Source organism: Platalea leucorodia (genome assembly GCF_965183815.1).
Source record: "Platalea leucorodia genome assembly, chromosome: 4".
In the NCBI taxonomy this organism is placed as follows: Eukaryota; Metazoa; Chordata; class Aves; order Pelecaniformes; family Threskiornithidae; genus Platalea; species Platalea leucorodia.
Genome location: NC_138826.1, coordinates 68,185,279 through 68,211,591, shown reverse-complemented (window position 1 = coordinate 68,211,591; position 26,313 = coordinate 68,185,279). Strand labels below are relative to the sequence as shown.

At 40.4% G+C, this 26,313-nt stretch overlaps 1 protein-coding gene across 1 annotated transcript; it reads left to right on the top strand.

The window, feature by feature from the left end:
- Positions 1 to 6,106: 6,106 nt before the first annotated feature.
- On the top strand, positions 6,107 to 25,201 carry LOC309589725 (BPI fold-containing family C protein-like; the record flags this gene model as incomplete). The annotated part of the gene is made up of 15 exons (XM_082310202.1): positions 6,107 to 6,209; positions 8,528 to 8,639; positions 10,437 to 10,565; positions 13,524 to 13,679; positions 14,407 to 14,470; positions 14,558 to 14,618; positions 16,156 to 16,247; positions 17,848 to 18,021; positions 19,000 to 19,053; positions 20,034 to 20,204; positions 20,840 to 20,907; positions 22,321 to 22,363; positions 23,401 to 23,464; positions 24,500 to 24,576; positions 25,124 to 25,201. 15 exons carry the CDS (start codon positions 6,107 to 6,109, stop codon positions 25,199 to 25,201), a joined length of 1,446 nt encoding a protein of 481 aa, XP_082166328.1.
- Between the last annotated feature and the right edge of the window lie 1,112 nt (positions 25,202 to 26,313).

Genomic DNA, 26,313 nt, shown 5'->3' with positions numbered 1-26,313 from the left:
CAGAAGGGCAGGTTGCTGCGGCAGCGGGGGATGGGAGCGGAAGGAACGTGTGAGGAGGGATCAGGAGCATCACGCCTGTCAGAAACTCTGCTTTCCTCTCTCTTGAAGAGGGTTGAGGCCAGAGTGAGTCATGCTGCTGCCTCAGCATCATGACCATTTTCCATCGGCCGTGGACGTCCTGCTCTCTTTTGTCCTTCAGTTTTGTCCCTGTTCCTGCCACCTCCTATGTTCCCGCTGGCTCCAGGGCAGCTTAGTCTGCTCTCTTCAGAAAGAGAGGAAGAGGCTTCCCTAGTATGAGAAATGTTCATGCGTACAGTCGTGATGTTCCCAGCAGAAACACCATTTCAGTAGCTTGCACAAGCTAAAGTAATTGTGTGAAGTAAGACAGCTCAGTTTCTCAGGAGCTGGCTGCTGGCTGTAGTACTCATTAGGTAACCAGCTACACCAGTTATACGTGAGCATTTCTGCTGGCATTCTGCTAGATTTTCCTTTGAATTTTATGAGTCATGCCACGATGTAAGGTTTAGACACATTTTCCATACAGCAGTCAGTATTAAACAGGCAAAGCTCCTAAGAAACAACCATGATGAAAGGCTAAAACATTTTCTACAGCTTTCAAGTTTGTCTGTGCAAATTTCAAATGACTCAAAACCACCATCATTTTTCCCTCACACATCACATCTTTCTAAAAAAAGAGCTCTTATTTGATGAGTAATATTTTTCTCCACCATTTTCATTTTGTCTCAGTCTGCAGGCAGGAGACTTCCAATGGCCACGTATGAAGCTGACCTCAGGCTAAGAAAGGCATTGTGTCAAAACAGTACAGGAAACCTGTGTGCTTACGAGCTTGAAGAAATGTTTGTATACAGAAGAATTTTGACTTTCAGCATAGTTCACCCTTTTCAGAAATGGTGATTTTTTTTAAGTCTAATTCATTAAAATAATACACAATAGGGTGACAAAAGAAGGCTCTTTATCAGTAGCTCAGAATGGTTGTTAAAGGTAATGTGGTTTCTCAAGTCAAAGTACTTTATTCAGGGTTTTTCTCCCCTACATGGTCAGTGTAAAACACAAGCAATAGAAGCCATTCCACCATAGAAGTAAAACCCTGTTGATAGCCCTAGTCGTTTCTCTTGAGAAATTTGAAACTTAATATAGCTGTAGTCCTGTTGACCTGCAGTCAACTTCCCATGGCAGAGGAGAACTATAAAAAGTAAAGGTCTCTTTGGTTCAGTTACGTACCCCATGGAATTATTTTTTTTTCCTGAAAGCTAAGTGTAGTAATAAAGCTGGGAGCCAGTGGACCTTTTCCATTATTTTTCTTCCTGTGTTTGCCACTAAAAAGAGTGTGTTTTATAATACGTATAAATAAATACATATGTGTATCTATCAACCCTTATGATACTGATATTTTGAATAGCTAGGGTCACACTGAAAGATGCGAGAGGTGGTGGAATGAGAAGGAGAAGGGTATGAAGGCTGGAGTATCATCAGGAGATCTGTGAAAGTCTGAAGTACCATTTGAAGCATACTGGTGTGGGAGGAGGTTCGAATCAAAGCCAGTGGAAAGAACTTCCTAACTTCTTGCAGCTTGATGGTGGTCAATTTACTCCTAAAAGGTATTTTAAAGCCCTTTATGCTAGTGCTCTATAGTAATACATTTAGTGGAGCTCTGCTTTACAGCATCTCAGGTTGGCTGTCTGCAGATGACCCTTAAGCAGTGTCTGAAGTTTGCTCATGTGGCTCTTAACTTCTCTGTTTCTGATGAAAATCTTGGTCATATGGAGCAAAGGACCTTGCAGTGGGTTTTCTAGGATTTGCCAGATTGCTTCAGACCTTTTTAGCTACCACCGTGTTTTCTTGGATTTATATTTTTCCTTACAGTATTGAATTGCTGAGACTTGTGTGCAGAGCAAAAGTCTTTGAAGCGGCACATCAAAGACAGCGTTTGGTATCTTTGCATTAGCAGACCAAAATCACATTTTCTGGATAGTAAAAAGAGGCTCCACCCATGGAGGAAGATTCTTGGAGGAAGATTTCCTATGTCTTGTGATGAACCAAAGGGGTCAGGTTTTTCTTAGTGAGATTACTGCATCTACCTTCTAGGAATCCATGGTGACTTCTTACAGGACTGCAATTTATATAAAACCAGGGTAGGGGCTGCACAGGTTGAGAGAGTGCCTCATGCTGCTGTCAGCTCCATGAAAGTAACTGGATGGTTGTGCAAGAGACTAATGAGTGAGCCAAACAACTGGAAGAAAAGCAGCAAAGAAAGCTTAGAACAGACTTACACAAATGAGGGACTCAGGTCTGAATCTGGGCAGATCCCAGACAAATAATGCCTGGTGCATTTCTGTTCAAGGTCTCAATATTTCTTGCTCTTCCCTTGTCTCTTGGGGACCAGCTTAAGAGCACCCTTACAGTTCTTAGCTGTGAGGGCAGTGTGCAGTGCAGAGCTAGAAGAAGAACACTGAGGGTTTTTTGCTAAATGGACTTCGGTAAAAATGAACTTATTAGTCCTGGCTTGGGTGCTAGGATAGGGTAGTTACAGAGGTCAGCAACATGAATTCAATGGATCCACACAGTGGGAAGTGTTTTTTTCCATCAGTTCATCAGACAACTGCCTCCCAACATAGTTATCCATTGTTAACGGATTCTATGTAGGCATTGCAGCTATGTTATTTATTTTGCAGCCTGGCACAGATTATTAGTTCTCTGGCAACTCTGCTCCATGGCTTTGCAAGCCTTTATGAAGGGCATCAGTAGGCAAGCCATGCTCAGGAAAAGCTGTAGTAACACAGTGCCTTTGCAAGGCCTCCAAAAGACTGGGGGGGGGGGGGGGGGGCGGGGGGTGTCCCAGACCTACTCACACATATAACCGGTGGGGGCAGGGGTGGCTGTTGCCTCCTATGGATTCTGTTTGAAGATTTCATTGAGCTAGATCGCCTGCTGCCTCATGAGTTGGGAAGTGGATAGCATTGTTTTCCACACTGAATGGAGGAAACCCTGAACAGGAACTTACTGGAGTTTTTCCATGGGTATTTCCAATGGAGAGGTGGAGATCACCTGCTTTTATGTCATCTGGCAAACTCCTGTCTGTATCATTTGCTGGTTTCTTTAAGCATTCCTGCCAATATATCTCTTCTATCAACCATATAAATTTTGTATTCCTTTTCCCTCGGAGGTGATTTTCCATATGGAATATCAGTGTATAGGAAGGGTTAAAATCTTGAATCTATTGAGTCCTTTTTGATTTGACATTGTTGAGTGAGCTGCGGAAAGCCTACCTGTTCTTGAGCATGCTGCAGAATAACTGGAGCAAGCAAGAAACTGAAAAATCCAGTCCCAGTTCTGTGATAACAGCAGAGATATTTATGAAACTAAAGTGCTCTTTCTGGACTTCAGGTTGGGTAGACACTATATTTGCTACCATATTTGAGAACTGTTTGTCTTGTGTTTGTTAACTACTGAGGTTTCTTTTCTGAATTTTTGGAAGTGAAAGAAATTCTTTTGTGGGCTGCAAGCGGAGAGTTTTGTGTAGGACCAAGGCAAGACAAGGACAAAATTCTTTTTCAGAGGTATTCTATCCTATTTTGGAGGTTGGTCAGTTTAAGATAGTGTGTTTTTATGGCTGTGTTAAACCTGTACGAGACAATGTTAGTGACTTTGTTTTTGCATCAGAAGCTTTCTTAGTTCTTAGGCAGATTTCAGCTGTAATCTTTATTGCGAGTTTTATTTAAAGTTTTTGCAGACTGTTCACAAAGGAGAGACCAAATGTGGTATCTACAGACTGGTAAGTAGAGTACTTCATTAGAGTGAGACAGGTACACAGACTGAAACAAAGGAGGTTTTCATCTTTTTCCTCTACTTAACTTACTTGAATACACTATCTCTGAGAAGACAAAAGAATTAAGAGAATAATTTACATCGAGGAATTGCTTGATGCATGCTCAGTTACTGAAGATAAAAATCAGAGCAATTTGTCTGCCATCTATTGTCATCAACAATGCAATTGGCAGCTCTGATTTAGACTATCAGGGAGCTGACAATTTCCATCTCCTTAGCTCTATCTGTCTCAGTCATCTGACCAACCTTGTACAATCAATCCTAGCATCTGACAGAGGCTTGGGGCTTTGATGAAACCAAGAATATCAGCCTTGGAGTGCAAAAGAAACCAAGAATATCAGCCTTGTTGGTTTGAGAAAGCAATATGAAATGATACCATGTTTTACTGCCATGGCATTTCAGTTGTTTGTTCTTTCAGCTTCTCACCTGGCATACACTTAAGGTCCAAACAAGAACATATTAACTACAAAGCACGGCAGTGACTAAGATTGCTGTTTTCTGTTCCTCAATAGGAATGAAAATGAATGAGAATGAGGTACCTCAGCTGCATCAATGCTTCTAGCAATCCTGCTAGATAAATATCTAGTAAGTATCTGTGTACTTTAATGATAGAAGAATCTGTCTTTCTGGTTTTATATTGATTTTTAATTGACCCTTAACAATCAGGATGGAAAGTGGCATGTTTGCAGGAACAGCTGGGACACTTTTTGGAAAAAGTTTAAAATTTGTGACTCCAGCTGGCTCTTCTGCATAATATAACACTGCTACCTTAAAGTAATTATTTATTTTGAGTTGCTTAAAATAGAGAAAACCAAAAGGGCATAAGAACTAGAGATGAAGCAACTAATTAAAAGGGGGATTTTCAAAATTTGTCACAATGTGGGTTATGTTTTCAGAATGTTTTTTCGCTGCAACCACTTTTTCTTGCATAGTATCTTGGGGTAGCTTTGTAAGGATTCCTCAGAGAACTGATATCAGGGCAATATTGATAATGCATTTTGTCTGTCTTATAGTTCAGAAAGCCACCGAAGAGCAATATTTTATGAGGTACTGGGTAGATCTTGGATTTGCAACCATTTAGAGGCTGACCTGATAATATTAATTCCAACGCAGAAGTAAGACTACCAAAGGGTCATGGGTTTGGGGGTTTTTTGGTGGAGGGGAGGGTTTGTGGGTTTTTTAAATGCATGTATATGTTTTTTGTCAGATTATGGAATGAATTGTCCAAGACAATATGGTACTTGTTAGAAATCCAGGAATGACCTTATAGGCTGGAATACCTGGGAAACTAGTAAGACCTTTTTGCTACTTATTAATTAGCATAGTTTTGTACATAGGCAGGTACCATGATCACAATCAGATATGTTAGAAAAGGACCTTCAGTGGTAAGGCCAGAGTAAAGTTACCATAGGTCCCTAATAATTTCCTAATGCAGCACTGGGAAGACTTGAAGTTGTCTTGAGAAACAGTATTGTTATATCTAGGAAACTGAGCAGTGGCTGTCATTGGTAGGGAAAATCAGGATGAATGCAAGAATTTTGAACAAAGAAACCTTAGTTTTGTACTAGGAAGGTGTAACAGAAAGAAATAATTTGTCACAGCTTTTGTGAATCTGTCATGTGGTTATATCCCACCATGCAGTGGCTCACAGTCTTGCTTTGCACTCAAAGACACTGTGCTGCAGGCTTGTGCCAGGACACCCTTCTCTACTCCCATGTGATCACCATGTAATTTTCATGTGTGCTTTCAGTTTGCCATTGCATTCCCTTCTTATGTGACCTGATTTAGTCAACGATGTCATGTATCAGTGATTGGATTAAGTCAGAGGTTTGTGTGTAACAGGGAGGCAAGTTTTGTAGGGAGGTCTACTGTATTTTGCTGGAGGACAGACCTGCTCCTCCTTGGCTGGGATTGCCCTGTCTTGTTCACTCTGCAGGAGGTAGGACAGAAGGTAAAATAAACCAGCCAAGACATGGGTGTTCGGAAAGCCTAGAGTAGTGGAGCAGAACCATTCAGTCTCACCAACAGCTAACACCTACCAAAGTGCTATCCAAGTAATCGGAAATCTCTATCTGCTACCACGTTTAATGCTTCATGCAGTAAAATGACTGGCTAAACCTCTCTTGACCACCCACCCTTGTCCCAGTTTCACTGAGGGAAGTGATGGATACAGATTTTTTGCAACTCATGGTATGCATCATTTATGATCACGTTTGCATCGTAAATGTCGTTAACAGGTCCCTGTGACAAAGGTGAGAAGATGCTAAAGACATGGTATTCTTTCCTGCTGTGTTGGCTGTCCTTGCAGCTTGAGGCTAATCCTGGTCTTAAAGTGAGGATTACTAAGAAGGGGCTGGACTATGGTATGTCTAACATTGCCAGAAGTTAATTTATGATAAATACTCTATGCACAGAATGTAGTTCCTTAATAAAGGTGCAATGTAGAAACAAGCTCCTTAAATATTGAAATAGAATAAATTCCTTTTGTCACCTCACACCAGGAACACCCTTTGTCTCTTCTCTCACTTATTTCCTTCCTTTTTGTGCACCCCAGGTGTGAGTTTATCCTTGCGTTGCTGATTGCATTCTCCTACGGTCCAACAGTGTTTCTACTACATTCCTCATATCGATCTACTTTCTTAGAACCAGAATGAAATTGTCATGTAATTGCTCCTTTCTTAAAAGTGTCAAAAACCTGATTGAAAGTGCAATATTTAATTGAAGATAATAAGACATAATTTGAAAAAAAGCTTACAATTTTGGAACAGCCACGTAGCTGCACGCCTTCACTCTCATTCCTCCACTTGGTGCGGGATAGCATCTACATTTGCCATTCTTTCAAAAAAATCTAGTAACTGTCTGCCATAATTCTGCCCCTTAACAGAATATCAGCAATTTCCACAATACATTTTCCTTACTCTTTCTATTCATGCTAACTTTCACTGTCTCTTACCTAAGACTCCGTGGGTGTGGAGGGCACACAGTATAATTTCAATTGTTCACAGAATTAATATTAATAATAAAGGTTAACAAGGCACAAATTCAACAAAGGCTGGGTCATGCTAAGGATTAATCGTCATTTATGTACTGAACATGCTGACAGGTAAACAATGGACTTGTGAGATGAAAAGTAGAAGCTCAGGATTTATGCCTTTGAGATGAAAGCAAGGATCAGGTCCACTTATTTCTCTGTATGAGCATTGTTTTAAAGGCTTTTGAGGAGTTGAGAAGTGCAGGGCAAGCATCAGTCACCCAAAACAGAACCGATCTCCATATCTTTTTATGACACACAGGAGAAATCACTCCCTAGGGATCTCTCATGCCTTTAGAAATGAGAATTCAGCCTGGTATTTCTTAGTGTGAGCCCAGCTGTTTTTGTGACATTCCGCACAGCCTTCAAATGCTGAACAAACAGACTAAGTTTGCACACCCCTGCCTTAGTAGTAAGAACAGACATTAACTGTGCACCTCCCAAAGGTATTTCTTGTATTTGAAGAGCATGGTGCCTGTCATGTCTTTTCCCTTAATATGAGACTTGAAGGCAGAGGCAATAGATCCTGCCTGCGTGCTTCTTGCCTGCTGCAAGAACCTTGAGAGAAATTCCACCTGGGATCACTGGCTGCCTTCACTGACAGTTGTAAGAGAGCTTTAAGTTATTTCAGTCAGAGCCCATATTTTGCTTTGGAGGCTGGAATTCCCAGGGAATCATAACTTACCTCTCCTTCATAAAAGATGCATTTTATAAAAAGATATTCCAATGTTGAGTTATCATTGATTTCAATTCTTTCCTTTTTTAATACATTGAAGTCTGGGGGAGAAAAAAATAGATATTTTGTATTCAGCAACTCTGAGGCCAAAAGCTAAAGAAACTCATGCTAAAAATATCTGAAAGCAGGACATCATTCAGTATTAAAGTTTTAGCAGTGTCTTCATCAAAGATGAGCAGAAAGAAGGAAGACACAAGGAATTTGGGATTTAAAGATGTTCTGTTTGTTGATGATAGGGTCTGTGTGTATTATTAATGCACAAGTAGCACTGAAGCATTCAAGAAAATAGGGATTCCTTAAAGCAAGGAGAGACGGTAAGGAAAGAAGTCAGAGATCTGCAGCATGCTGTAATGGATAAGGTGCAGTGGCAAAACATATATACTCAGAAAAAAACGAGAAGAAAACATTTAAAAGGATTGTCTTTAAACCTCAAACAATTTCCTGTACACAAGCAACAATCCAGATAGTTCCGCATTTGACATACCAGCATTTCAGATGCATGTATTGCACTTTTTCCGTAAGTAAACACTACATATAGAAGTCATCTTGCTACTTCTTAACTGGCTTTTTCATTCAACAGGTGTGAGACAATCTGAGGTAAAGGTGATGACCAAATGTTTCCCAAGGCTTTCCACATTGTCAGTGAAGTGAAGGTTTCAGAACCTGACAAGAATTCTAGAATATAAAATACAACTCCGAGACGAGATGATCTTGGTTAAATGATTTGTATGTGAGGCTAACAGAAGTTATAAAAGGGTGTATAAGTAGTTGGAAGGAGGTCTAGGTAAGGCTTTAAGAATCAAAAGTTTTTATAAACTATGTTAAAAGTGGTTAAATTATTTGGCAGTATATCTGGACCTTTGGGTGCCTGAATCCAATCTGCAAGTCATGTGCTTTCCTCTGTCCCCTTGTAGGCAGGAAGGTCGGGATGGAGCTCCTGAAGCAAGCAGTATTGAAAGAGACCTTCCCAAGCTGGAGTGGGCAGGAGAGTTTCTCCATTGTTAAAGTCAACTATGTAATTTCAAAGTAAGTAAAGGAAATATACATTTCAAAGTTTTAGGATGAAACATCTTATTATATTGTTACTGCATAATCAATATATTGTTACTGCATAATCATGCAGCCTTTTTTGTTATTGTTCAGTGTAAAATTTTAATGGTTCATCTAACTCTGCTCCCACTGCCCAAACACTGATTTGTTTTATAAGTACTTCCTTCTACCACACTCAGAGATGAGCTTTAGAAAGCTTCTGAAGGAGCACCTTGGCTGTTTTTTTCAGTTGGTTTGTCTCAGAGTTTGGGGCAAGGCAGGTGTAAGCATGGCTATGACACAGCAGGGGAAATGGGTGGGAAAGAGGGAAGAATCAGTGTTATTAACAGTCTGCTACTCTGAAGGACCTGTAGCAGTGAAATTAATTTGTTTGTGTTTGATGAGAAAAAGCTGACAAAGCATTAAGATGAAAATGTGTGCAGGGGGATGGTGTATCTGGGCTGAGGTGGCAGGAAGATGATTTTTTTCCAGAATCTTTTTGAATGGATTTACAATGGTAAATCAGCATTTCTATTATATTATACCATCCTTGCAACCTTAATCCCTGCACATCTGAGAGAGCTGTGTTTGGACAGTCCAGAGAAGAAAAGACTATGGGGTGGACGTTCGTGTGTCTTATTGCATGTCCTCCACTGTCTGCTGGATGGTGATTATAGAGAATATGGAGCCACATTCTTCCTGGAGGTACACAGTGAAAGGATCATGGGCAACAGACATAAGTTACCTCAAGAAAAATTCTGATTAGAAGTTAGGAAAAAATGCTAGGGAGCACCAGAACAAGGGCCCAAAGAGGCTGGGGAATCTCCATCCTTGGAGGTGTTCAAGACTGAAGTGGGCAGGGCCCCTGAGTCGGCCCAGCTTTGAGTAGGGGGTTGAACCAGAAAATCTCCTGAGGTCCCATTCCAACCTGAATTATTATATGATCTTCAAAACCCCAATTCATTCTGCCAACTCCCATTTTCCATTCTTCAAATTGGCCATCTTCCCAGTGGATAATCTGGTTTTAGCTCACTGCAAACAAGATTACTAAAGGCAGCCTTACTGCTGCCCAAGGTGTTATTGGACAATTATGGTCATTTTCACTAAAAGTAGCTGGTGCCCTCTGCCCTGGGGAAAGTAGATTAAAGGCAGTTGTTTCAGAGATCGCTGCCAGATATCAGGAAACAATGAGGAATGTGTACTACATGATAAGATTATCGCTGATATCTTTACAATGTTCAGCTCAATTCAACACACCCATTTGCAAGACAATATCCTTGAGTATCAGAAACATTTATTTTGGGAGGGAAATCTTCAGGGAAGATTTTGTTTAGAAAAATGGATCCTCTCCAGAGCCCTTTGCTGAGGCAAGGGAGGGGATGATACAGAATGGGGAAAGAGAAACTTTGATGTTCTTCAGCAAATGCTAACATTCAGACAATATGGATTTATTTATGGATGTAGCATCTGAGTTTAACATACAGACTTATTTTCCCCCAGCAAGCACATTTCACTTTAAGGAGTTTGTTTTTCTCCCAAGGGGAGGTTTTTGTTTTGGCCAAGCATCTTTTTTTCCCTGGGCAGATATCATGAATTCTTTTTCCAAGGATGCTACTAAGTGTAATGGTACAGGTGTCTTTTCTTTCCTAAAATATACAAGGGTCAGTCATTTCTGAGGAATTCTTTTACCAAAGCATAGACTTTGCCTTTTATAGCAGAAGGTTTTGTGGTGATCACAAGTCCTTTTTACTCTTTTGACATGCAGCCTAATATCCCCCTTTCTGTATTCTGTAGGCTCAGAGTTAATGCTGTAGATTTCCCAGAAACCTCTGCTTCCTTTATTCCTGGCACGGGCATTAGTCTGTCGGTGGCACATGCTTCTGCTACGATCAGGGCAGACTGGAGAATGAATGCGTGGCTGCTGTAAGTATTGTACGGTGCAATGCAGGCACGGGGGACAGTTCTGGGAGAAGCATTGCAAATGAAATTCAGAAATCTAGTTGGTAATTATTATTTTTCAGGTCAGATATGCTTTATCATTTAACAACAATCTATTGGAATAAACGTCTTAAGAAGGAAACATCCTCTGCCAACTAATACTTTTTCTTTTTTTTTTTAATTATTCTACCCCACAGGTTGTCTTTTGGGGAACTATCAGTCAGACATCTGTCAGCATGCTCAATTTGTCCAGACTGTATATTACATGATATTACATGAATATTCAAGACCAGAGTTTGCAATGGCCACATTTGTTACTTTCTTCGTACAGTATAACTGGAAGGTTGACTCTGTAGCTAATTATCTATTTGCTGGTACAGTGTATATTTTCTTCCAAGTATTCCTTTTAAAGGAAGGGCACTGTCACAATGCCAAACATTCAGAACTTCGGAAACTCCAGAATTCAGGTCACAATGGGAAGCTGACTTAGCAGTCATACTGCCTGTGCAGTATGAGATTGTCTTTAATTACATGATTGCATACTGATTTTTCCACTTTTTTATCTCAGCATTTTTGCTATAGAATTTTAATACAATATTCTAGATTTTCTTGGGGGCAGGGGGAGGGCTAAAACTTCTGGGTTATCAGAAAAGTTTGCAAGGTGCTAATCTCTACAATTTGAGTTAATGGAGTAACTGGTAACAGCAGTAGGTGTTGCTCTGTTTGTGAGCCAGGTAGTATAGCAAGGTGGATCACCAGGCTGCAAGTTTCACAGCATGTCCTGATTTCAGAGGAGCATGGACATGTAGTTCTGCATTCAGTCTCAGTACTGGTGGCTGGAGACTGCTGTCACTGTGCCCCCAACCTGTCTGTTGTTCCTTCCGTCATACCAGTATTGTAAGGAAAAGGATACTGTCGTCAGCAGGGCAATTCAGCTGTTCCTAAACAAGAAACCGCCTCTCCCTCTTGCTGAAAGATAAATGCCTGGGCATAATCTGGAGAGACCCCAGATGTATAAAACTCCAAAGACTTCACAGACAGAAAGGGAGGCAGGGAGCTGGTATGCAGGATTTGGCAGGGCAGAGCAGATCGTGGTGGAGGTGGTCAAAGCCAGCTTTGGTGGAGTTTAGGGGGTGAAGGGTTTTTCTTGCCTTTTTGAGGAGCAGAAGGCTCAAATGTGTGCTGCTTTGTTCAACGTGATGTTTTGTGAATGGCTGTAGGCTTAGACAGATCCAGAATATGCCCTACTCTTCATCCCCTCCATTCCCTAGTCCTACATGTTGCTTTCAGCACAGCAGACTAAGAGGGGCGAGCTGAAAATGAGCTTTCCAAGGGAGACCATTGACAACCCACCCCTCCTGGGCTGTTTCCAGAGTCAGTAACATGGGTCTTATCACAGCTTTTTAGTTGTGATAGTGTCATCCCTGCATTTCCAGCTCTCACTGTAGCCCTCCTCTCCACTTTGTCCCAGAGCACTCTGCCAGTCACAAAATCTCCTAGCAGGCCCTTTGCTCCTGGAGGCCTGGAGCTGACACCCTGCCTCAGTGAATCAGGATTCCTCCTGAAGAAGAGCAGATAGAAGGGTGCAGGAACAGAGGACTTAAGTAGCTGGGCTTCTCCCCATCTCCCAAGCAGCCCAAAAAGGGAGGAGGAGGGCTGAGGTCCTTTTGTGATGGTCCTTGTCACTGAAGTATGGGTAAACCTAGGTCGGAAGGATCTCTGGAAGTCATTTTTTCCGGCCTCCTGCTCAAAACAGAGCCGTCACCAGACTAAATCAGGTCAGCTGTCTAGTAGTGTTGTTTAGCCAAGGATGGTGATGCCACAACCTCTCCAAGTAACCTGTCCCAATGCTGCACAACCCTCCCTGGGAAAATGTTTTTCCTAATGGCTTGTGGGATGGGGGTTTGGTTAGGGACTGGAAAATGAAGGTCTGAAGAGTGATGCTTCCTCCAGATAGCCACTTGATGCATGTATACAGACTGAAAGGTGGGGTTGAAAATGGCAGTGGTGGTAGGAGGGACTTTGTGACCGGTAATACTACTCACTGGTGTGGTCAGGGGTAGTCTATGGTTTGGGGCTGGGTTAAGATCTTTCAGGATTACAACCTCTTTCCCCAGGATTTTTGCTTAGCCTGAAAAATAAAGAGGAAAGCTGAGAGACTCATGATTTGAGCTTCATATTGGGCTGGGCTCTTTCTCTGTAGTGTGGTGCAGCCACTGTAGTAATGCCTGGGAAAAGAAAATGTGAGTAATCAGGATGAAGGGGTGAAAAGTGATGCTTTTGGTGCCAGTTCTGTTATGGTAAATGAGGTTTTTATAAGGCTATTCTAACATCCGTCAGCAATCTGTATCCTGCTTGGTTGTTCTACAGCTTCTACAACTCCTAAGCGTACTCCTAATACCTAAATTTGCTGGAATTTAGGCATAGGGATATTTTTGTTGGGGTCTTAGAAGGGATTTTTACAGAAAGGAGATGGAATGAATGGGTTTGGGGCAGGACAAAGAATGGAGGAATGTATACTTTTTAAAGGGTCATTGAAAATTGTTACAGGAAAGAGGAAAGTGGAACAATTACAAAGTTGAGAACCACTGGGTTATATATTTATTAGCTAACTGGCTTCTGCTGCTGCAGTCCCAGAGGCCTTCAGGGTGATCTGTCATGAAGGACTGGAATGTCTTGTGCTGCTGTGAAATTGTCACATTTTTGAAAACTTGTCAAATCCTGCACGACACTGGAAAATTCATGTCCTGGAAACTCATGTATATAATCTGGTTTTGAATAGCATGCATGTCCCTAATCTACTTTAATCTCTAGAAAACGCATTCTTCATTCTATATGATAGAAGCAAAAAGGCCTTTCAAACTTGATTTACAGGTAGTTTCTTAAATTGTTCCCTTAAAGCAGATGTTTCCTTGACTGAGTTTGTTTTTTTTCTCTGAGCAGCAAAGACCAAGGAGGAATTACTGTGTCCATCTCAGGACTGTTTATTGCCGTTATCTTCAAAGTGTCAAGGGATAGCACAGGGCGCTTGTCCATGCTGCTACACAATTGCCAGCTGAGCATTAATAGTGTAAAAGTCAAGTTAAATGGAGGATCTAGGTATGTACAGTAGATTTTCTAATTACTCTGTGGGAAGTAGCAGGGTTTGTAGCATAAGGGCCACTTTTCAAATTTTGACTTCCAGGGATCCAGTTACAGGATACAACTAACTATTGAAGGCTATGAAAATAGATTTTTAAAGGTCTGTTTTCAAAACCAGGCTCCTTTCCTGAGTGTGTGAAGTGTGGTTAATCTACACTTCTTTGTGCATATGCCAGCAAATGAGCTGACTAAACATATTGCATATGAAAAAAATGCTATTTGGGCATATTAAAGAATACAAGATTGAAAATGGAGGTTTGCAGATATGAAGATGGTCTAGACTGATTATGCCTTTTGACAAGCTGACCTACAATTTCAGAATAAAACTTTAAAAAGAAAATATGAAACAATGCTTGTAGTTCTCCTCATTTTGATTTTCTAGAATTTTTTTTTGTCTTACTCAAAGACAAAATGTGGCTAATTGAGTATTCTTTATCAACACATTAACATGAACATTCACTACTTTGCAGATTGCCTTCTAAATAACTCTTATGAGACTCAGAACTCCTAGCATTTGTCTGAGACTCACAAATTAATAAAAACAGGCAACTGCACAGTCTGCCAATATCACTGTAATCGCATCTCATTAATATAAATGACATTGATGTCCCAGTCTGCCAGATTTTATATTTCAAAGATTTCAATCCGTGGTAAAAAGTCATTGTGTTCATTTCCTTTCCTCTAGCTGGATCTACAGCTTTCTATCTGGTTATCTTGAGAAGCCCATTCACACCAAATTGGATAAAAATGTAAGTTTGCAAAGACAGTTTCAGCTAGTGAAGGGAGGAGTTGAAATACAGCCCTTACATTACTGACTTGTCTCTCTCTTCATATAGCTATGCCTAAATATCAAATACAAAATCCAAATGATGGATGCACAGCTAAGAAAGCATAAGGGTGAGTTGTTGATAACAGCTGTTTGTTAAGTAATTTTCACAGTGCTCAAATTGTAGCCTTTTTTATTAGATGCCAAACCATTCCTGTGTTCATGGTACTAAAAAAGTGAAGGAAGAAAAATACAGCCATTGCTTTGTACCTTAACCTAATCCAGAGTCCAACCTAGAAATCTCCTGCACGCACCTTATATACAATATTCAGATTTCTTCTCTGTCCATAGCAAGTAATCTTTCAGTCTGTTGTAGCTGACCTGTGTTATTTCCTTAGATTTTTGAGATGAACATTTTTGTGCTGATCTTGGTACTGTGGACATAAGAAAACCTGAGTTAGCAGTAATCCACTAAAGAGCTAGCAAACATCCCTGTAAGATCTTGTAAACTTAGCACATCTTGTTTTGAGCTTGAGTTCAGTGAGATAACAGGATGCTGCAGGAAGACAGTGTCACACTAAGCATGCTTCTCTTCACACCAGTAACAATTCCTGTGTCGCTCTTGCAGAGACATGAAGACAATGGATATCTGTCTCCAAAAAGCATATATATATATATATATAAGATTTTCACTTCTATAATAAATCTCACAGCTTTTCTTTTTTTTTTTTTTTTTTTTTGCTTTTTTTGGTTGTTGGTTTTTTCCAAGACTAAGAATATATGTAGTTTTTGCCAATTCGAATTCATTTAATTCACCTAAGTCATATAATTCAGGTCAGATAGTTTGTTCCCACTCATCACTTGCATTGTGGATATTTCTATTGTCTGGTCTGCTATTCAGAAGCAGAGTAAGTAGACTTCTGTTTTTCCTAAAATGGCCTATACCTGCCATGTGCCAAGCAGTGGCAAATATTACTGAAAATCATGGTCATCAAGAACAATTTCTTATGCAGCACATACCTAAACACTTCAGGCTCAAGGGCACTCCAAGCTGTGCTGTCGTATTCAGGAGTTCATAATCCCTGTGTGAATTCACCATTTCTCTTTAAACACATCTGATTTTTATACAGTATGAACAGACCCTACAGTCCAATCACAAATAACAACCAGACTGAAGCTGCATGCGAGTGCCTTTCAGAAAAAGTCTTCAGTCACACTGTCTGATAAAGTGCCCTCTATTGTTGTGAACAAGCATCCCTTGTCTTCAACACTGATATGCGTAAAATGTGCTAATATGTCATCTTTCACAGTATTTAGTAGTATTTACCAGTATTTCACTAATCATATAGGAGAGTTCAGTTCTCTTGTGCAAACACATAACAAAAAAGGGGACTCTGCCCTAGATACTCCTTCTCTCACTGCATGGGAGAGGTTTCTGAGGAGTGTATTCAGTTGTGAACAACAGGAGAACAAGGCCTAAACCAGGAGGAATTGGTGACTTTTCCAAAGGGAATACTCTCACTTTTTCCCTTATAACAAGTTTTTTTTTTTAATTTTCTTCTTCATATTCATCATTTCTATAATGCCTTTGCCTTTAACTAAACAATACCTGTTTGTGATGTGTTTTTTTAATAATGGCTGTTTTGTTTTTGTCCATCATTCTTCTAGTCTTAAGCCAGATTGATGCCTTTGCACAAATAGACTATTCCCTAGTTAGTTCTCCAGCAGTCTTCAAATCACACATTAACTTGGATTTGAAGGTAATTTGTCTTTAATATCAGTGTGCTTTCTAAGACCTTTCTGATTCTCTTTTGTGTTGATTAATTTTCTTTCACTACAGTCTTACTCAGCCTTTCCAATATTTAATTAGAAAAACAATAAGACATTTGGACATTTTGGTCAAGAGCTATTTTGGAAACCAGATACGATTGTTTATTTAATAAATTAACTGCATTTGTTAATTAACCAAGCTATTATTTAGAATTAAATTATTTCAGAGTTGAAACCCTTCAGATGTGCTTTATAAACACCATAAAGGTTTTCTTTAGCTATACAGCTTTTCCACTGCTACTTGGTCTTCACCTGTTACCAGTGATACATAATCCATGATGGCTAACAGTGTGATTGCAATCCAAAGCATTTGTTTTGAGATGACTCAGCATCTTGTATATGTACAGGTCACACCCCAAAAAAACAATTCTCACAGACAGTCCTTGAGCAGCACACAGCAGTTCCTTTCTTATCTATTTTTCACCTTTGTCGGCAAGAGATATCTCAGCAACGCCCAGCTTTTCCAGCAGCTTCAACAGTCCTTGTAATTCAGAGCATCCCCATGGTTCTCAGAACTGACTTCAGTTAAGAAAGATGTGCTCGAGCTGTGGTTGGAACTCTCCCTCTTGGTTATTTTGTTCAAGTAACTTTTACCACCCACAAAAACACTCTGCAAGCAGGATATCCATAGCTTAAAAGTACTAAGCAATTATTTACCAGCTACTATAGCTAACCAGAACTTACAGGCTAAGCTTTAACATGCCGACACCCGGATGGGATACCAGACGAGTCTTTGTAAGTCAGTTATTAATCAGTTAAGGAAGTTACTGGTTTTCAGTACTCCTTGGAACAGGCTGATTCTTGATGGTTATGAATTGCCATCTTCCAACTCTCAACTTTTTTCTTAGGGTTTTATACCTTTCCATGTCAGTATTTTTCCTGTTGAATCTTTCAGCTACTAACCATTAGTGTCAGTAATTACACTGCTTACTGTCTGTTCTTACTTTTCTTGTCTTACATGGCCTGAGCTCACATACCCTCTCACATTTTAAGAATTATTTTCTTAGTATAACTGAACCAAGGTCCCACACCTGTGCCGAACCCAAACTAGGTCTTGGGGGACTGGCAGGTGGACCAGGGCTAAGAGTTAGGTGGTATAAAAGGCTCCTTTATGTCCCTGTGCTAAGCAACTTCCAGTGCTTTTGGGGTGTCCCTGAAGATTTTCTTGAAATGTCACCCCTAGAATTAAATTTAAAAATGTGTCTTTGCCACAAGAGAAAGAAAACTGTGGTCCACAGGATTTTTTTTTGTGTCTCATAGCTGCAGTTCAGAATACTCACTTGAATGCTCAAATTCAAATTTTGAAAGGATGGAGGCCAGATTTTCTCTGTGATTCCTGTATTTTTCCAAAAGAACTTGAATTTGCTGATTTTCAAGGCATATCACAAACTTATCTGCTTATTTCAAATTTTCTTTAATGTCGAGCTTTTCTTCAGATTAGAAAGAACTCTTTCTGTTCAACCACTGCTAATGCATTCTGACAGATACAAATGTTTACAACTAGAAATACTTGATAATGACTCTTTGCAGGGCACAGTCTATCCAGTAGGAAATCACACAGACCCCCCCTTTGTGCCAGCTCCGTTTGCTCTCCCAAACCAGGCTGATTCCATGCTATACCTGGGAGTCTCCAGTTATTTTCTTAAGTCTGCTTCACTGGCTTACTACAGAGCAGGGGCCTTTAACATCACCATCTCTGAAGAGGTGAGTACAATTTGCATGTAATAGAATTACAAATATCAGCGTTATGGATAGTCAGCAAAGGAGACTAACACATTATGTTTGCCATTTCACAGAGATTTGGGTCACACTTCTACCACTTGTAGGAGGGATTCATGACATTCATTCTGTATGTCATCATTTAAAATGGTCAAAGCCTCCCTCAGACCTAAGTCTGAACTTCTTGGCAGCTCTAGGCAATGAATGACAGATATGAACATCACAGAGTTGGTGTGCAAGGAGAGGCAGAAAGAACCAAAAAAAGCTTTTCTCTGAATGGATTCCCCATAGGAAAGGAAAGGGCAAGACAGGAAAAAGTGTACTGAAGCCACAGTCTGCTGCATAGAGGCCCACAGCAAATGTATTGGCTGTGTGTTGAGAGCTAGAATAAACCCTCAGATTTAACAGAGCAGCAAAATGAGGCAAGAAGCAGGTACAAAGAAGCTAAGCTTTCAGCTGTGGGGAAGAACACGCAAGACTTCTCTCAGAAATCCTTTTTCCATGCTGGCATTAGTAGTCAGAGTTTCCAAGAAGTTTCGCTAACCCGAACAGTGCTAAGAGGGTCTTTATAAAAATTGGTGACACAAATGGCACTGACAAACATCATCACAGTGGTCAGCAGCAAAAGGGCAAATGAGATTTTTGAGTCCTACTTCTGACAGATTCGGTATATTTCATCTAAGAAAGTCCCAAAGGCAGGAAGTAAGCAGGATGCCACATCTGTTCTTTCAAAGAATAATGCTTGTTCACTGGTACGTGCTTCTGAAATATATCCATGAGAAATCTGTCTCTCTTTTGTCCCACAGAGTACTGTGGGTTCCCTAGGAATCATTCTGGGGCAAGGAAATACTAAATTAAAACATGGATTATCTAAAACTAAAGTAAACAGGATATGTTTTTTTCCCAAGGAAAACCTCATTTTCAAGCTGATATAATGATCTAATTTATTTCGTTTGTTTACAGCTTGCTACTACTTTTAACGTAAATACCGCCTTGTTCAAAGGTTTTGTTCCTGAGGTGGGTACTTTTACTTGTACAGACCTTTTAAGAAAGAGCAGTAGCTAATGTTTCTTATGGATATTATCGGTGTACTAGCTCATTTACAAAAGTTTAGAGGAGACAAGGAAACTGAGCTGGTTTATGATTAGTGCAAGATTCAAACATACATGTCTACCCCATCATAACTCTATGTTCTTCCTAACTTTATCACACTAGTCTTTAGTCGTTCTCTACCCCGCTAAGTGCTGGATTTGGTCTCAGTCTCTGAAACAGTTATAAAGACTAAGTGGTAGACATCTGTGAGATCAGTCTCCTTTTATTCCTGTTCAGGGTAGTGGTATCTGTGCTATTGGTAGCCTGACTTCTCTATGCAAAGATACCTGATTTATGACTACTCGAGATTATATACAATGGGAAGTAATAGTTATGAGTAGCTAAGTTTATAAATGTGATGCAGGAAATTAAGATACTATGAGATGCTTTAAAAATCTCTAATATGGCAACTTTTACTATAAAATTATGAAATTTGGAATCTGTGGCATTGCAAACTAAAGTTTTGTCTTCCAGGAGTTTCTCTATTTTTCAAAAGATTGTCTCTTTTGGAAGGCTGCCTCCTTTCCAAATTCTTTATATTGTCAAGGTCATTTTTTTTTTTTACTGGAATCACTCATTTCCCTCATTTCTTTAATGTGCAGTGCTAATCTCCTCCTCTTGAAATACATTTTTCAGGAACAACCTTTAAGTTATTTCTCTATATATGTTCAGTATCAGTGGGTCTAAAACTTCATCATTTGTTTTATGGTCTCTGAAAATCAGAGTATATGCAATGCTAATTTCCTCATTTCAGTTGGTGTAATTAAAATGAAGTATTTTTAATGTAGGTTAATTAAAAAGAAGATTGGTATATAGCACCTGATTATGATGCAGCTGCAGAAACTGTAGCTTAAGAAAAGCTTAACTCTGCATTCAATGTTTTTTTCCTCTTTGAAATTCCACAGATTGCTCTGAGTTACACAACAGCATGCCCAGTGCTCCTGAAGCTGATGGCTACATCACCACCTGCGGTCAGTTTAAATGCAGACATATGCATCCTACAGATCACTGGCTGTGTAAAAGTGTTTGCTGTTCTGCCAAATTCAACGACCCAGTACATCTTTACAGGGAATCTAGTAAGTAACATGAGCTAGAAGATAACATTCAGTGCTGGGGCTGAACAAATCACACAGTAACCTTCCAGATCCTTTGAAGATCATAGAGATCAGCATAAAATAGCATATACTGGTCTGCCACAAATATGCATACTGTACTGTTGCATTTCACAGGGAAGAAACATGCACCACATATTGTAGAATTTAATAGGCAGGTGTAGAGAGCTGCTTATGAAAGCCCTTTTTTCCATGTGGGAGGTTGAGTGATTATTCAAGAATAAATTGTAATATATAAAAATGTGATTATCTGATGCCCAGTCTTCCTAACTGGTTTGTTATAAAATAGTTCATTATGTCCCCAGACATCTTTTCATTAGGTTGAAAGTGAACCAATTATGTCAGCCATGCAAGGACTTAAATGATCCTAATGATAAGGAGGCAATCAGGGCAGTATAATGACTTCACTCACACAATCTCAGTTGCTGGCAGAAAGCAGAAAATTCACAAATTATTTCACTATCTACATGTACTGACCAAATAAAAAGTTTAGACATTGTGTTTCCAATCACAAAAGCAATTGCATTTGTGCCTGTATCTAAGACAGTATCTATCTGTGTATACAGTCACAGAAGACTGTTTTGTTTTTTTCCCTGCAGACAGCCAGTACCAGAGCCAATTTGACAATAACCAAACAGAAGTTGATTATCTCATTACTTCTGAAGAGGTAACCAAGGAAAATTCAGAAAGCAACATTAATGATCCCAACATTAGGACACAACAGAACTTCATTGTGTCAGCCTGACAGTGCTTGTTTCACCATGAGGAAAAGAAAATTAGTTCCCTTCTTTCTTACAGGGGCTCTAAGATACTTTTGACTGGTTGGTCTAAATCTTGCAGATGAAATATAATGACATTGTGAAATAACCATATCTCTTGTGCAACATGATACTACCCCTTTCGGTAGGTTAAATACCTTTCCAGATGACAATGTTCAATTTATTGGTTATCTTAAAGGCATCTGTTTCAGTCTGTGCTGATGTTGGAGAATGAAGTTCAGTAGTTTATTCAAAACCCTCTAAATGTTCCTGCCATGCCATGTCTGAGAATCATAAACAGAACTACCAGAGTGCAAACACTGCACTGGACCACTGTAACTAGCTCTTTGTGTGCCTTCACAGTGAGGGGAAGGCAAAAGTGAGACTATATAGCATATATTGCAACAGCAGACACTGTGCCATCAAACAAATGAGACTAGCAAGGTGTCTGTGGTTTGAAGCAAAGCTCAGAGCTTTTTAGATTTTGCTTAGATCTTGCTGGTTTTGTGGTTATCTACAGTTACAGGTGTTATCTGCTGTCTTACAACAAATTTTATTCACACTTCAAGCTGGGCTGGGTTTACAGCCCCTTTCTCCCTAATGCACCAGGCGGGCAGAAGCACAGACTTTCAGGCGAGTAAACACCACATTGGTGTTTCTTCTTGTTAGCTCTATACTCCAAGTTGGGGCAGAATTCCAGAATATATGATATTTTTTAACCTATTACATTTTCATTAAAGAAAAATGTGAGCAGCCTTTTCTTAGTTTTGGTCACTGGACCTTTTTAACAGGAAAAGAGGACTTAGAGTGATCAGAGCCTGTCAGTGTAAGTTTAAGAACTAATGGTGCCACTCACTTAGAGCTTTTGACACAAGAATGTGTTCTGTTCTTCAAAATGTTGTTTTGCCCCAGGATTATATTTACAGTGATCTGAGGATGCATTACAGGCATCAGTGGAAAAAGTTAGGAAGTCATAATGGTTAGGAATGGATATGAGTTTATTCAAATCATAATGAACAATGTGTAGTTCAGCCATTACAGGAAATGGCAATTCCAGAAAAAAATTATTTCCCAAGTCTTATAGTCACAGCCCGGGACTACACATGACTGTAGGAAGAGATTAGTATCAGAAAGATCCCAGTGATTATAGAATTCATTTGTAGTTGTGCCAGTTTTGATTAAACGCTGTTGGGAATCAAAGAGTCTTTGGCAAAGTTAAATGTGTGAATCAGCATGAAATCAGTATGAAATTCCACAAATGAATCTTCAAGCAGTGTGCATAACTTTCTAGTGAATGCTCTTCTTTTACTTCTTTTCCTCAGGTTCCAGTTCTCCCTGCTGCACTCCGCTCTTGGCTTCTCTGAGGTAAGTAAGTTGATGGTTTCAGTACCTAGGAAAGGTAGCTGAGACCTTCAGAGAGAAAAGAAATCCATCTGAACATGTTGCTGGACAATTCTTGGTCTGTCTTGGGGATATCATCTGTCACTGCTCTTTCTGCTTTGAAATAGTATATTCTCTGCTTCACTTTTTCTTTCTAGTAAGAGGAAATACCTCTTGGAGTGTTGTTTTTTTTTCTCATCAGAGGTTCGAAATGTTGTGGAGTTATTACCGTGTAACATTAATTGAAACAAAGAGAAATGTCTGCCTGGGTCTGCATGACCTAGCAAGCCGTCATAGTTGATTCTGCTCACTTCTGTATCCAGCAGCACAATGGCAGGCATGGGGCTAGCACCTCTTCTAGCTGTTTCTGACAGCCAGCCTGAATTCACAGCTGGATTGAGTAGGCGTCGCAGTTGGAGCAAATACAAAATCAGGCTTAAGCTCAGTTTCAGGAATTATCTTGAATGACTTCAACCAAATATCATAAAAGGGGGTTCAAAAATAGGGAATAAAAGAAACACCATGCCACTGCTTAGATCATTCACTGTAGACTGAGAAATGGTCAGTGCCAGTCTGCAGCAGCTCAGCCCAGCCTACATCTTTAAGTGAAGGAAGGAGGACACTAATCACGGTGGCATAAGACAGAGCACCAGGACAGGGTGGTTCTTGCTACCCAGAGAACAGTTCACTTCCGAGAACTGAGTCCTGGCAGCTGAAATGGGCTTGAACAGATTTCATTCCTAAAGTTAAGGTTCAACCCAGATGCTTAACATAGAGGAAAAAAAAGACTTCAATTTAACTTATTTTGAGAAAAATTGACACCTCTTTGGCATGTATATTTTACATTGTTCAGCTGCAACCTAAACCAAAAAAGATCTTTTTTACCTGAGGTTTTCTCTGCCAAGCTCTGTTCTGAGCTTTTTGCATGTCATTCCAATTCTAACCCTCCATCTCCCCCACCAAGCTGCAATCCCACAGGCATCAGGCAATAATCACCAAATGTGTTTTTCCCCTCACAGCAGACGTCACTGGTGGAGAACTTTCTGTCTTACGCTTTACGGAGTGCAGTGATCCCAGTAATCAATGGTAAGGATTATGGCCAGTTCCTGAGCACAATTGGTGGGAAAGCAAGACTGAAACCATAAAAGAGAGTGCCCAACTTTAAAGACTGTGTTATAGGAGGTTTTCTGTCCATTTGGCTACACTTGGACAAGTCTACTCTGTGCTGGACTTCAGTCCTGGTCCCTCAGTCACCTGGATCAGGGGCTGGGACAGACCAAGTCTTGGCTCCCTTATAAACACTGGGCTTGGGTTTCCTTTTCACTGGATGCAGTGTGGCAGCAGAGCTGAGACATACTCGAGTCTTGTCCTGACACAGAATCAAACCACGACCAGAGAATGGCCCAGACTGGGGAAGCACAGAAGTACACTTGCATCTTGGGGCTTCGGGGTAGCATCTATATCACCTCCCTCTACCTTTGTGCTTCACCTGCTGCCACAGGCAGGACAAAGTAGAAAATCATCACAGTGGGATGCAGAGGGTAAGGGATGATGAAGAAAGAGGTGAAGGTGGAAAGAAGCAGGTGGAAGAGTACAGAAGGTGCCTATGAGGTAAACAGAGGTGAGGATACTGCTGAGGAAGGGAGTGAGCTATCGATGAGGAGAAAGGAAAGAGAATGAAAGGGAGGGATGCAAAAGTCAGATGTTTGGAAAAGCAAATAGGAATAAAGCTGGGGCTTGATCCAGGAAAGCAGGGATAGATGAGAATAAGAGGGACCACCAGGATTAGAGGATCCGGTAGGGAAGAAAATGAATGGAAGACAGAGAATAAGTCAGAGTGGGAAAAAGCAGAAACCAGATCTTGTGGGGCAGATATCTGGAGAGGAGCAAAGGCAGTCAGATCTCAGTGTCAGACAGCTGAGAGACTGTAAGAGGTTTGTATGCAACTTTTTCACAGGATTTTTTGCTTTTTAGCAAATATGAATAATGGCTCCCTTGAGAGGCACAAGGACGGCTGATTAAAGGGAAATTGCTAAAACAAACTGAGGTCCTTGAGAAAGATGCTTCTGAAGTGTATTTTATTATTACATTCAAATGTATTTATATTTGTCCTTTCTAAAGATAAACTAGGAAAAGGATTTCCTCTTCTTAACTTGGCCCACACTACCCTGACTGGACCTGTAATAAAAATGAATCAGGTAAGAAGCCTGGTTTCTTGGTAAAGAATATTGCTTCTTTTTCAGGCCTGCACATTTGTGTGTGTTCCTGAGTTGGGTAGATCTAAATGTTGCTAATAGTAAAGCTTTAACTATACACTAGATACAAAATCCAAACTCTGGATCAAGAATGAGCCCTCCACCCCCCCACCTCTAGCAGTTGTAGGTTATAAAGGGTCCATTTGCCCTTTGGGGTATGCCAGCATGGGGACAACACAAGGACAACTCTGCTATCCCCAGCAGGCCTTAGGAGCACTGAGTGTGTGGCCTCACTATGATTATTCTTTAGGAAGGGTCATAGGCAACCTGAGTGTCTCTGCGGTAAGTGTTACTCAGCCTTTTGGAGGGTTGTATTAACTTACATCAAAGCCCATTCCTACCATAAAGTTAACTACAGTTCAGGAGGCATAAAGCCACTCTTGTCTCCTGCCCTGCTGAGGGGCTTACCATGAGATCTAGTCCCAGAGTACTGACCCTGAATATGTCCGTCTGAAATTTAAGGTAATTTTACATGTTCTTCTTTCCTCAGGGTCATCTGGTGATTTCTGCTGATGTTCACTACAAACATAAAGAAGGGGGAGATGAGGACCTTCACAGTCACTCCTAATGTCCCTTTTCTTTTAAACAACAATAAGAGGAAAATGTTGTCTTCCTTCTATTGGCTTGTAGGGAGTAGATCCTATAACATTAGAAGCATGGCTTTTCATCGCTATTTTTAATGTTTTAGTAAAACTTCTTAATCACTTTTCACAAACTGAATCTGTTGGGTTTTAGTACAGTGAGTGTAGCTGACAGTGTTATTGATGCTTTAGAAAACTTGTTGCAGCCTGATAAGAAGGAGCAACTGGTTCTTTTCACTAGAGTTATAGACACCGCATTTTATTAATTTTAGGAACCAGTTCTTGCATTATTCAATTTATCTCCGTTAGAGTTAGCAAAACTTTGTGTATGGAGTGAGACCTTACTCTTCATAAGAATTTCATAATTTGTCCCTTTGTAGCTGGATACCAAGAGTGGGAACAGATTTATAAAATCCAATGAATTATCATAGAATTATAGAATCATATAATCTAGTCCAGACCCTGGCTCAAAACAGGACTAATTAGATCAGGTTGCTGAGGGCTGTGTCCAGTCGAGTCTTGAACTCCTCCAAGGATGGGGGTTCCACAACCTCTCCAGGTTTATGTGGTTCCCATCAGCTCACTTCTCCAGCTTGTCCAGGTTTGTCTGAAGAGAAGCCCTGCCCTCCAGCATGTTGACTGCTCCGCCCAATTTCGTGTTGTTCACAAACTTGCCAAGAGTGCACCCTGCCCATCATCCAGGTGGCATTAAAAAGTATTGGTCACAGTACGGATTCCTGTGGGACCTCCACTAGTTAGTGGTCAACAGCTGGACTTTGCTGATCACAGCTCTCTGATTCTGGCAGTCCAGCCAATTTTCCACCTACCTTCTCCAGCCCATATGTCACCAACTTGGTGATGAGACAAAGGGAGACTCTGTCAAAGGCCTTGCTGAAATCAAGGTATAGAACATCCACTGCCCTCCCCTTGTCCACAGTACCAGTCAGCTCAACACAGAAAAGTTGGTCAGGAATGATCTGCCCTTGGAAAACCTATGCTGGCTGCCCCCAGTCACCTTCTTATCCTTCATGTGCTTTAGAAATGGCTTCTAAGACATTTTGCTCCATAACCTTCCCAGGGACTGAGGTGAGATCATCCT